Source organism: Mastigoproctus giganteus, chromosome 11 (assembly GCF_048544385.1).
Source record: "Mastigoproctus giganteus isolate SK-2022 chromosome 11, ASM4854438v1, whole genome shotgun sequence".
Classification (NCBI taxonomy): domain Eukaryota; kingdom Metazoa; phylum Arthropoda; class Arachnida; order Uropygi; family Thelyphonidae; genus Mastigoproctus; species Mastigoproctus giganteus.
The window spans coordinates 173,770,529-173,782,650 of record NC_143585.1 but is presented as its reverse complement, the minus strand read 5'-3'; the positions used below and the strand labels follow the sequence as shown (position 1 = coordinate 173,782,650).

General features: G+C 39.5%; 1 protein-coding gene across 2 annotated transcripts in view; it reads left to right on the top strand.

The window, feature by feature from the left end:
- The window catches only part of LOC150078580 (voltage-dependent calcium channel subunit alpha-2/delta-3-like), a 1,140,037-nt gene that overhangs the window by 888,388 nt on the left and 239,527 nt on the right, over window positions 1–12,122 (top strand). For both annotated transcript variants that reach the window (XM_090384275.1, XM_090384274.1), the window contains one exon: window positions 7,543–7,682. In XM_090384275.1, coding sequence (XP_090240401.1) covers window positions 7,543–7,682 — 140 coding nt within the window. The remainder of the gene's footprint in view (window positions 1–7,542; window positions 7,683–12,122) is intronic.

Below are 12,122 nucleotides of genomic sequence, written 5' to 3'. Positions count from 1 at the left end.
CAGAATTTTGGCAATTCCCAAACAGCATGCCATGGAGATGCAACATTAGCATTAGCATTAGTATAGGCATTTGATGCAAGAAAACAAGCTTATGCAGCTTATATCAGCCAAAAAAAAAAAATAAATAAATAAATAAAAAATAACCACTTCCACTTCACCCCTCTGTTCGTTCGAAATACCTGTCCAGCTCAGCCTTAAACTTATTTAGGCTATCAACTTCCACGACAAGGGATGGAAGTCTGTTCCACCAACCAACCAACCACCCGCTGGCTAAAGGCAAATTTCCTCACATCTATCCTACATCTGCCTTTTCTCAATTTGAATTTATGCCCACTCAGGTGATTATTCTGAGGAAGAATCCCATCAGCATTGAGCATGCTCAAACCATTCAAGGCTTTATACACTTCTATCAGATCACCTCGCTGGTGCCTAGTCTCCAGACTCTGTAATTTGCAAAACTTAAGCCTTTCTTCGTGAGAGCACCAATTTGTTCCGTTCACCAATCTTGTTGCCCTTCTCTGTACTCGTTCCAGCATCTCTACATCCTTCTTGAAATGAGGCCTCCAGACCTGTATACAGTACTCTAGGTGTGGCCTGACCATTGCCTTATACAAGGGAATAATCACCTCCTTATCCCTGCTAGAAAAATTCCTATATATCATCAACAATACACCATGAGCTACTCTTGCAGCCCGTCTGCACTGCTCAGAAAACTTCATATCTGCTTGCACAACCACCAACAGGTCCCTTTGATTCTCTACCACTGTCAGTGTATTTCAGCACGAGCATGGCAGTATACCACAGAGTTGATATGTTGCTCTGGGGTTCCTGTTTCCCATATGTTAGTACTTTACATTTGTCAATGTTAAACTTCATTTACCACCTCTCAGCCCATCTGCTCAACCTTTCCAGATCCTGTTGCAGTAGCATAGTGTCAGTAGTGTCCTTAACAACCCTGCCAACCTTTGTATCGTCTGCAAACTTGGACATTAAGCTTGATATACCATCATCAATATCATTTATAAATACAGAAAACAACAACGGACCCAACACTGAACCCTGAGGAACTCCACTAATAACATTAGTCCACGTTGAGCAGTGTCCATTGATTACCACTCTTCTGCCACTCAACCATCCCTTTATCCATAGCAGAAATTTGCCTCCAATGCCACACTGCTCCAATTTGTGCAGCAGTCTTCCATGTTCAACAGTATCAAAAGCCTTCCTAAGATCCAAATATATAATATCAAAGTTATTCCCTACATCCAGTTCTTTTGTGACTGCACCATAGTATCCAATCAAATTGGTCAGGCAAGACTTACCCTTAACAAAACCATGCTGTGTCTGAGCTATAACTGAAGTCTTGTCTAGATGATCCTGCAGTGCTTCTTTAACCAGTGCCTCCATTAATTTTCCAGGAACAGAAGTTAAACTAACAGGTCTATAATTAAAATTGGGGTCACATTTGCACATCTCCAGTCCATGGGTACTTCCCCTGAGTCCAAGGAAGCTCTTATAATTATGGCTAAGGGTTTGCTTACTTCCTTTGCTGCGTCCTTTAATATAACTGGATAGATCCCATCCACCCCAGGTGCCTTTCTTTTATTTATCTTCAACAATCTCTCCTCCACTTTACTCTCAGTTATTACAAGATTCTCTAGCTTACTGCCAGAGTTGAATACACCTCTGGCATTCCCCTCGCTGAATAACTCCTCATCTGTGAATGTCGATGCAAAATATTCATTTAGTTTGTTAGCTACTTGAGCAGGATCATCAACAGTTGACCCATCGATATCAAGTGGACCAATCTGATTCATCCCCTTCCTTCTAGAGTTTACATAAGTAAAGAACTCTTTACTGTTTTTCTTTGCATCCCTTGCCAAAGATTTCTCGTAATCTGCCTTCGCCTGCCTAACCTCATTTGTAACTTGGTTACTGATCAACTTGTATCTATCATAGGCTTCTGTGCCACGTGTTAAATTGTATATATCCCATGTATTTTTCTTCTCTGCCATATGTCTCATTAGTTCATCTGACATCCACTTAGGCCTAAACCTTGAACAATATTTCTTAGTTGCTATGTAAAGCCTGGTAGCCTCCAAGATTAGTTCCTTGAATGCTTCCCATTTTGAGTTTGCTGTTGGTAACATCATCAGTTGGTCCCACTGTATAGAATTTAAATACTGTCTCAGACCATCATAGTCACCTTTACGAAAACAAAAACCCTTCCCTTTACCTCTGATGGTAGTTACCTCCTTGAGTAAATCCCACTTCAACACACTGTGATCACTGCCACCTAGTGGTTCATTTATCTGCAGATTCTTAATGCATGAAGAATCACTACTGATAATCAAATCAAGAGTATTACTCCCTCTAGTTGCCTCCCGAAAATGCTGATGTAGAAAACAGTCATCCAATAAATCCACAAAAGCCTTGCTAGTGTGTGAGTGACCAGCCCCCAAATTCCAATCAATATCTGGGAAATTAAAATCCCTCATTATAAGACTCTCTGATTTACTGGCCCACTCTATTTCCCTGTACAATTTCTCATCAGAGTCATTAGGCGTATAGCACACTCCTACTCTCAATTTTGATTTCCCAATGCTTATGTCACACCAAACTGACTCGACACTGCACTGTTCAGCAATGTCGACTGGCTTCACTTTCTTGGATTTTATGTATTTCTTAACTAATAGCATAACCCTTCCTCCCTTCCTATCCTGTCTATCCCTTCTGTAGATATTGTACTCCCCAAATTCCAGTTCTGAATTCCTTATATCTGTGTGACACCACGTCTCTGAAATCCCACAATATCTGCCTTTGATGATTTGAGCAATAACTCAAATTCATCACATTTATTTACTAAACTCCTAGCATTGGTGTACATGCAAGTATACAAGCACCTGTTCTTTTTCTTAGCTACCCTAACACAGCCCATGTGTTTACTTGTACCCCAATGATTTCCAGTAGTCTCTGAAATATCCTGCATCTTATTTTCCAGGCTGCAGCTCATTCCAATAGAAGCAGTGCAAGAATCATTTTCACCTCTGCCATTGGCTACTGTTAAACTATTAGTCCTTGTATCCCCCCAATCTAGCAGTTTTTCGACCCACCTAACACTGCCTCGATAGCATCAGCAAACATTCTTGCACCCTTTCTATTTAAGTGTATCCCATCCCTGTAGAAGCAGTCTCTCCTGTTAACAAGTACAGACCAGGCTGAAAAAAATTCTACCCCTTGAGCCTTGCACAATCTTTCCAGGGCCAAATTGATCGACAGGGCTCTCATCATATACTCCCTCCTATCGTGTCTGGGCAGAATTGCAGACACTTTCAAATTGAACCCTAATTCACGGCCTTTTTTCAACAGTGACCTGTACTTGTTAAGTAATTCCACGGGTCTCCTACTTTTAATATCATTAGTGCCAACGTGTACAACTATATCACCTTTTCTGCCCTTAAAAGATGATATCCGCTCTACAACATCCTCAACTGCAATCTGTGGGTGTAAAACTCATACACAAACAGAACGTAAAGCATCAACCCCACAGTGTCCAAATAAACTCCTTTGTTGTGTAAGTTGATAGCCTAAATAAATTTAAGGCAGAGCTGAACAGGTATTTGGAACAAACGGAGGGGTGAAATGGGTTTTTTTTTTTTTTTTTTTTTTTTGGCTGATTTCAAAGACTGTGACCTCTGGAAGTTGGTGAAAAAAATACAAAAATATAAAACTGAAAATAAGGTTTCCTACCAAGAGACAAGAAAACAAGTCAAATTAATAAATACAGCTATGCTTCTGCTACTTACAGTCACCAATCAGTAGCATGTCAGACGGAAGTGACCATCTCTCCAGACATCGATCTCCAAATGGGCTCGATTAGGCCTCTTGGTCCATCATCCATCTCCACCAACCATAGTAGACCAATACAATAATTCACCACTGACAGTTCCATCCCAGAGTCTTTCCCGTTGTCAAGCAGTGGATAATTTGCAGAAATCAGATCCTGTTCAGGTGAAGCAATCTCATCTACCAAGCATGGACACAGATGACATAACCAGTCAAGAAGATCTGCTTGAAATACATGCAGATGACGATATGGAAGAAAGCAATGACTCAGGATGCCCTAAGTTTTCAATAAAAGAAAAATCAAAACTCAACAGATGTTGAGTTTTGATTTTTCTGGAAGAGAGCAAAGAGTGGAGATAAGGAATAAAGAAGGGAGCACAGAGTGCAGTTAAGGAATTCTTCACATATATAAATGCAAAGAAGAGAAGGACAAATCAGATTGGACCTTTATATAATGGACATGGGATAGTATTAGATACCCCAGCTGAAGTTGCAGATGAACTCAACAGTTACTTTGCATCGATATTTACATAAAAAAAATCGTTTGTGTCAATGAGAAATTATGAGAGTGGTTGAAAAAAATTTAATTAATGATGTTGAAATTTCAAATGATTATTTAATGAGAACCTTTGCGCCTACAGGCGAGTAAGGCTCCTGTGGTTGATGGCATATTCCCTATAATCTTAAAGGAGGTGGCAAGTGAGTGCATTGAACCATTAAAGCTAGTTATGAGAGAATCATTGGACAGGAGAGATTCCGTTGGATTGGTGTAAATTGGAACATAAAGGCGGTTCTAGGAGTGTAACTGGAAATTACCGACCAGACAGTCTAACTTCAGTAGTAGGGAAAATCATGGAGGCAATGATCAAGGGTGGAATTCAGGGTCATTTAGATGGAAATGGAATTCTGTAGGATACACAGAATGGTTTTTTAAAGGGAAAATCATATTTAACAAATCTGGTTAGCCATTTTGACAGGTCACTCGTGAGCTGGATTTAGGGAATAATTTCGACATTGTTTATTTGGATTTCAGCAAAGCATTTGACTCAGTCCCACATGAGTGGTTACTTTTTAAGTTGGAGTAGGCTAGAATCATAGGGAAAATCCTTAGATGGACAGCACGATGGCTTGAGGGCACAAGCAGGGGGTTGTGATAAATGATTATTCCTCAGATTGGGTTAATGTAAGTAGTGGGGTTCCCCAAGGATCAGTATTAGGACGACTGTTGTTTTTGATTATCTTAAATGACATCTATGAAGGGATGGAGGGAATGATGTCTAAACTTGCAGATGATGTAAAGATCGGTAGGGTAGTTAATAATAATTATTATTATTATTATCCGTTTATTAACCACAAGAAACTGTGGGTCACCCCGGGATGGCAGTGTGCCAGGAGGGTGAGAGATTTACATACTGAGGTGCAAGGAATTTACATAATTGAACTTACATACGCTTCAAATAAAACGAAGTTTATAGCAATAGACATTAGAATTTAAAAAAATAATAATAATAAAAAAATATATATATAAAAATAAAAATTAAATTAAATAAAAAATGCAGCAGGCAAAAAGACCAGGTGTAGGTGATCGTCACAGGTTCAATAGTTGGTAACAGTTCTAGAACTTGTCCTTACAGAACTTATCAGCATTGATACCTAGTTTATTGTAGATTTGGAGGCTGTTGGCCGGAAAATTCCCCTAAGGGAATCAATGTTTGTAAATGTGAACCGCAGAGGGTGGCATGAGTCACGGTGTTCACCTCTTGTCTTCTTTGGGCCAGAGATTAATGTGGATACAGATGGAGTATCTATAAGCTGAGCTAGCATAAGTACATTTCTTGTCATAATGAAAAGTCTCTAAGGAGCGGTCCCTAGATTAGCTTGGAGAATGGGTCTAGACATAGTAAAAGCATGACCCTCCACCCTGTTCATCCAGCTGAATAACCAATATTCCAGACTGAGGTACTTTTTTAGGTGGGAGGCAGGAGCAAATGACCAAATTTCAGATGCGTAGAGAGGGGTAGGGGTAATGCACCTCAGGATGTACCGACAAAGCAGTGCTAGCTGATACATACCAACGAGGTCCTGATTCACTGCCCAAAGTGCCGCGTATGTCTTCTGTCTCATCCTGACAAAGTGAGGCTGGAAGGTGAGTCCAACATCCCAGGTGAGGCCTAGGTCTGTGTGGGGAAGTTACCCTTTGCACCCTTTCCTCGCTAACAAAGATTTGAACTTCATTTTTAACTCTTTTTTTTGGTTATCGGTAGTTGAGCAGATTTGGAAAGGTTCAGATACAATCCGGTTATGGCTAGATAGTTTTCCAGTTTCATTATCTGTGTAGAGGTCTGTTGGTTAATATCCAGAATCTGATCATAATGGTTTGAACTCACGTAGAACTTCAGATCATCAGCATAGGAGACAAAGTTAGAATTATATGCTAGGAAAGGTTCCAAAACTGCTGCGAAGATAATTGTTGGAAGCACACTCCCTTACAGGATGCCTCTTGTGACATCGAAAGTTACCTGGAAATCGTTGACAGTAACAGACAGATGTCTGAGAAGTAGGATGGACTTCAAGCTTTGTAGCAAGATATCTGCCAGACCGAAGTAATGCTTCAGAATAGAAAAGAGAACTGGAGGTATATTCTATCGTATGCTGATTTAATGTCCAGGAAGATGATGTCAATCTGTCAATCCGAGGTCACGCTGTGATTGGAACCTTCAAACACCACATTCCAATCACAGCATGACCTCGTATACAGCATCTCATGCAAAAATTGCGACGCTGTCTGTGTAGGATCTACCATGGGAGTGGCACAGCTTCGAGCAAAACAACACAAAGCCTCTGTGCGGGCAAGTCGTTCAAATGCATCGGAACTTTCGTTCCACGCAATAAATGAACGACATTCATTCAGCTTTAATGAAACAAAAATTATAAATATTCAACACAACTATCACAAACTACTTATTGCATAAACCTTAGAGATGAAACTACATGAAACTTCAATCAATATCCGTAGGCCATTCCTATTGTCCGACGATTGATCACTTATATGCATGCGTGAAGAACAAACACTACAACATAAGACAAAAGTTTCGGATTAATTGTGAGTTGCTCCGTTCCTGTGAACATGACGCCCGAAAAGTTCTAGTCCGACTAAAGGAATGTAGATAATAATCCCCCCCCCCCATATCCAATTTTATTAGACCCTTAAATTAAACTCTAAAGTCCAGCTATAAGACTGAAAGAAATAATCGGTCCATATTTATTAAACAGTTTAGACCTCAAAAATCTAATTTTATGCCAATCCAAGTAATGGTTTCCATGCTGCCAGAAGTATGGTGTTTGTAGACAGCAGCCATGAGCGCTCATTGTTGAGACCGCACGGTCTGAACACTACAGTTCTGACAGTGGGGAAGATGTCCCACCTGCTTTACAAAATAGATATCGCCATCCTCAAGAATTATTAGTGAGTTGGACTAGGAGAGTTGGAAAAGAAACTTCCTATATCTTGCATATACTGTACTTAATGTTTTGATCAGGTAACCTCCTTAAAAATTTACCAGAATCTATTTTTACCCTGTGCATAATAGCCATTGCTGTTAATACACCAGTAAAATCTACACCAAACCATTAGCCGTAATAATAAAAAGAAACTACATTACTGCCAAGGGTTTTATTTTTTTTTATTTTTGTTAGGTATGAAAAAGGACTCTCTTGTAACAGGAAGTCATGCAGTTTTTCTTGGATCAGGTAAAAAGAAAGCACCAGCTGCCGTTATAGGTCTGCAATTTTATCATTCAGTATTTGTGCAAAGACTTTTTGATATTACTTCAAAGGTAAGGTTTCAGTTTTATACCATCAGATTGAAATTGTTTAATTTTTAAAACTTTATATAATATTCAAACATGAAATGTACTTAGTTGTTCGATAATTCACTTAACACACGAACATGGCTAAATATTCAAATTAAAATGGGATATGAGCTTGTGAAATCCTGCAAGGATTTGGGGGAAAAAAATTTATTAGCATTGTAGCACTGCTAGGTAGAAAAAAAACTTTAGCCATTTTCATAGAAATTGATTAAAGTTTATTTTAAACTGTTTCGTTTTTTAAACATTTATTGTAAACTGTTTCTAGGATTAAAAGGAAACACAGATAAAAGAAGGCAACACACAGTAAAGCACATACTTCAAGACAGTTCATACATTAATGGACACATTATTTGAGATGTCCTTGAAAAGTATATATATATATACATATTCCTTAGAGTACACATGAAATAAAGTATATCTGATACTACTCTATAAAGGATTCCTCATACATATAAGCAACATATTCCTTAGATTATGCACATGAAATAAAGTATATCTGATACTCTATAACGGATTCCTCATACATATCAACCATCAAGCAAGCTTGTCGGAAATTTCCCGTTAGTAGGTACATTGGTGTTCCACGTTCGCCAGTTTAGTCTGTTTTGCAAAGGAGGCTAGAAATACTGCAGTTCAAAATTGTGCATTTTGTGATGTGACCTGTTATTTTGACAACACAAGGGAGGGATACAATTATGAAACATTGATATATTATTTTTTTTTTTTATCGCAACAGATCGACAATTACAAACCACTTTTCTTGAATCAAAAAGTAGGCATGTTAGTGGATGGTGTATACCACTCAATATGTTTTTTAAAATAAGAATAATAATTTGAAATAGTGGTATTATTTGTTCTTCATTACTTTTAGTATTTCTTTTTTTTTTTTCAATAAAGTCAGTAGAGCCAAAAAAAGCTAACTGAGCAGGAACACTGTGACAGATCTGTTTTTTTTTTTTGCAGCCATACTGTTCAAATTTAAATATAATTAATAATGCAGATTGAAACCAATTATAACGAAGGATTGCAAAAATTCATGTCCACCACTAAAATATATATAAAAAAAAGTTTTTATGTTTGTTTCTTTTAGGTGAGTTGGTGGGGGGGCACACATCAATATATCATCCACTTAATGGTTAAACGTTCTGTTCTCTTTGTGGGTTAGAACTATTTAGAAATATTTATAGTAAACACAAATATACCATGATAACACAATTAGGTTTATTCTGCATCTAACTTTTTAGAAACCAGAATCACATTAATGAGCCTTGACGATCCTTTTTAACATTCATATAAACAAAACAGACGTTGCTTTTCTTTCTGTATGTGAGCATGCCTGCTTACAAGTTCGTATACGTGGTCATCCCAAGCACTAAGAAACCATCACTTGATTAGCATCACTGGGATCTAATGCCCACAGCCTAGGTTCCAGGCTAACATCATAGGAATCCAGCATGTTTCCTGTGTGCTGTGACCCATGCAAATTCGGAAAGTGGGATCCTGATGGTTGAAGGGCCCAGCTTTAACACACCACTTTGGCTCCTGCTTTGACAAGACAGGTGGTCCTGGATGGCCCGGCCAGGATCAATCGACTAATAGGTTCACCTGTGTGGGTCAACCATGTTAATGCCATTCCCCTATCCTCGTGATCCATGGGGCAGGATTCAGGCTGGCAGCGGTGCAGGTATAATGTCTGGGTAGCTCTGGCATCCCACTTCCTAGTACATTTATTGCTTGCTGGTTAGTGGGCATCCCATTGGGCTCTGTGGTATTTCCAGTGTCCCATTGGACACTGGAAAACCATATTTCTCCAAAAAAGACAAACCATGGACAGAAAAATATAAAACAGTAAGGCGAAAACAACCAGAAAACTCATCTAAAACCAAACAATAAGTAGTACTTTTATTCAGTGGAATTGTTGAGATTTCTGTAAGAATGTTGACGATGTCCAGGATTTAATTTCTCAATATCACCCAATATGTTTCGTTTACAAGAAACATATCTAAAACCTGACATTAAAATCTTAATCGAGAACTACACTATATGTAGGCGATCGAATAAATAATTCTAAAAGAAAAAAAAGGGGAAAAAAATAAATAATAATAATTTTTTTTTTTTTTTAGGTCCTAGCCACTGAAATCTCAGGAAATTAGATAGCAGGACCTGCCAAAGTAAATCTTAGTCTACTGGTGTTTCCTGGTCTGCCTCCACGTGGTGAAAGTGGGGCAACATTGGGCCTCAGTAGAGGTCCAATGGCTAAACAACCAGATGAACAATGGTACACGACACTACACATGTACAATATCCATACACTTTTGAATCTCTGGCATTTCCAGTTAACTGGCACACCCATCACAATGCAAGCAACGCGGAGATGGTTGAAACCCCTGGTGCCGCTTGACACCAAACACACTTTACCTGTGCCACTTTCCACTAACTTAGAAGTGGGAGCAATTCATTAATATCAGTACTATCCTATGAGATAGTGCCAATATTAATGGAAGAAGATGTGTCATTGAGCATGTGCTCACTGACAATGAACTTTCCCTTCTAATTGTGGGAACTAACACCTTCTTCCACATGCCTACCTGTACTTTTTCTGCGATTGACCTTTCTATCTGCTCCCTTCTCCACTCCCTTCATTCCTTTGGGAAGTGGAGGATAATCCATATGGAAGAGACAACTTCCCTGTGATAACCTGCTTACACAGTGGGAAACTGTGTCTATCTTTTAGGTTACCATGGTGGAAGATTAATTAGTTTGACTGGAATGCCTTTCAACATCTGGCAGAGTTTCATATCATTGCAGTCATTCAGGAGCCTATCAATGTTGCAGTCACATACATCACAGAAAATATCATCCAAAACGCTGGGAATGCCATTCCAAAACATCTACTCAGTTCCCAACTTTTCCTAAACCATGGTGGAATTCACAATGCACAGTAGCAAAATAGGCACTCAAAACAAAGTTTGGGTAATATTCTGATGATGTCCTACCATGCCAATCTTATAACTTTTAAACATGCACGAGCCAAAGCATGCTGCATTCGCTGTCAGAGTCAAAACGGTTCATGGATCCATTTTATGTCATGTGTTACCCAGTCTACCAGTGGTAAGGTGGTAAGTGTAAGTGTGTTTAGGGTCAAGCGGCATCAGGGGTTTCCCCCCATCTCCACGTAGTTTACATTGTGGTGTGTTACAGTACGCTGTAAATGCCAGAGATTTAAAAGTGTGTGGGTCTTGGATCATTTAGTGTTGTGTACTGTTGTTGTTCTGGTCATTTAGCCACTAAACCCCAACTGGGGCCCAACGTTTCCCCACTTATGCACCATGGAGGCAGACCAGGAACCCAGTAGCTTATATGTACTCTGGCAGGTCCTGCCACCTAATTTCCTGAGATTTCGGTGGCTAGGACCTTAAAAAAAAAATAAAAAAAAAACGGGGGCACTTATGTTTAGAAAAGCCAGGAGAGGTTAATATGGTTCAGTTTTCAGTTTAGAAATCATTCATTTTGATTAGTTGTGTGAGGTTTACGCTGGTGTATTAGTCAGAGTAGGGGGAAGAGACTGAAGACTGAAGGGAAAGACAGAAGTATGAGGTCGATAGGGAAGGTAACCCCAGGTGGTCAGTAAGGCATGCCCATGCCTCACCAGGCGAAATATATGGGGTGGTAGGGGAGGGAGAAAACAGGAAGACCATCTCCTCCTCCTCCCCCCTGCCAGGGATAGGAAAAAAAGGTACCAGGCAAGGGAGCTGGTAGAGATCACCATTTGGCTACATGGCAGTGAGGCTGCACCAGTCGTAGTGTAGTCATAAGATCATGTCCGGTAGTAGAGTCGCTCGTGGGACAGTGTCCTGTGCAATTTGAATGTCTCTTTTTTTTGGTTCTCTGTCTTCAGTTAGTATATTTGTCAGTTTCACTTAGGTCTCATATTTATTGGTACATAGGCAGGGTTTCTTGGTAGACAGCTAGTAGCTTCCACATAATTATCATTCCAGGGTGTGTCTGAAAGGATGTTTTGATTTGTTATCTGGCTGGTCATCTTCACTCCTGGTGTATTACATTTAGCGTTCTCCTTCTTGAGAAGAGTTCTTGAGTGAAGTTAGTTAGGGCTCTGAATCCAGTAGGTGAAACTCTTGCCCTCTGGGGAGGTATCCTATACTCATGGTTAGAATGCACCTGAGATCATCATATTGCGGACAGTCGTACATGAGGTGTTCCCAGGTTTCTATCTCTCCACATGTACAGCATGGGATCCTCTACAAGGGCGAAGTCCATTAACTTTGCATTAAAGGGGCCATGTCCAGTTAGCAAGTATGTTGTTTGCAACCCCAGAAAGAACCAAGTAGGCGATTTTGGATAGATTTTTTCAAGTTGCGGCAAGAACTTGTGAGTGATTGCTCC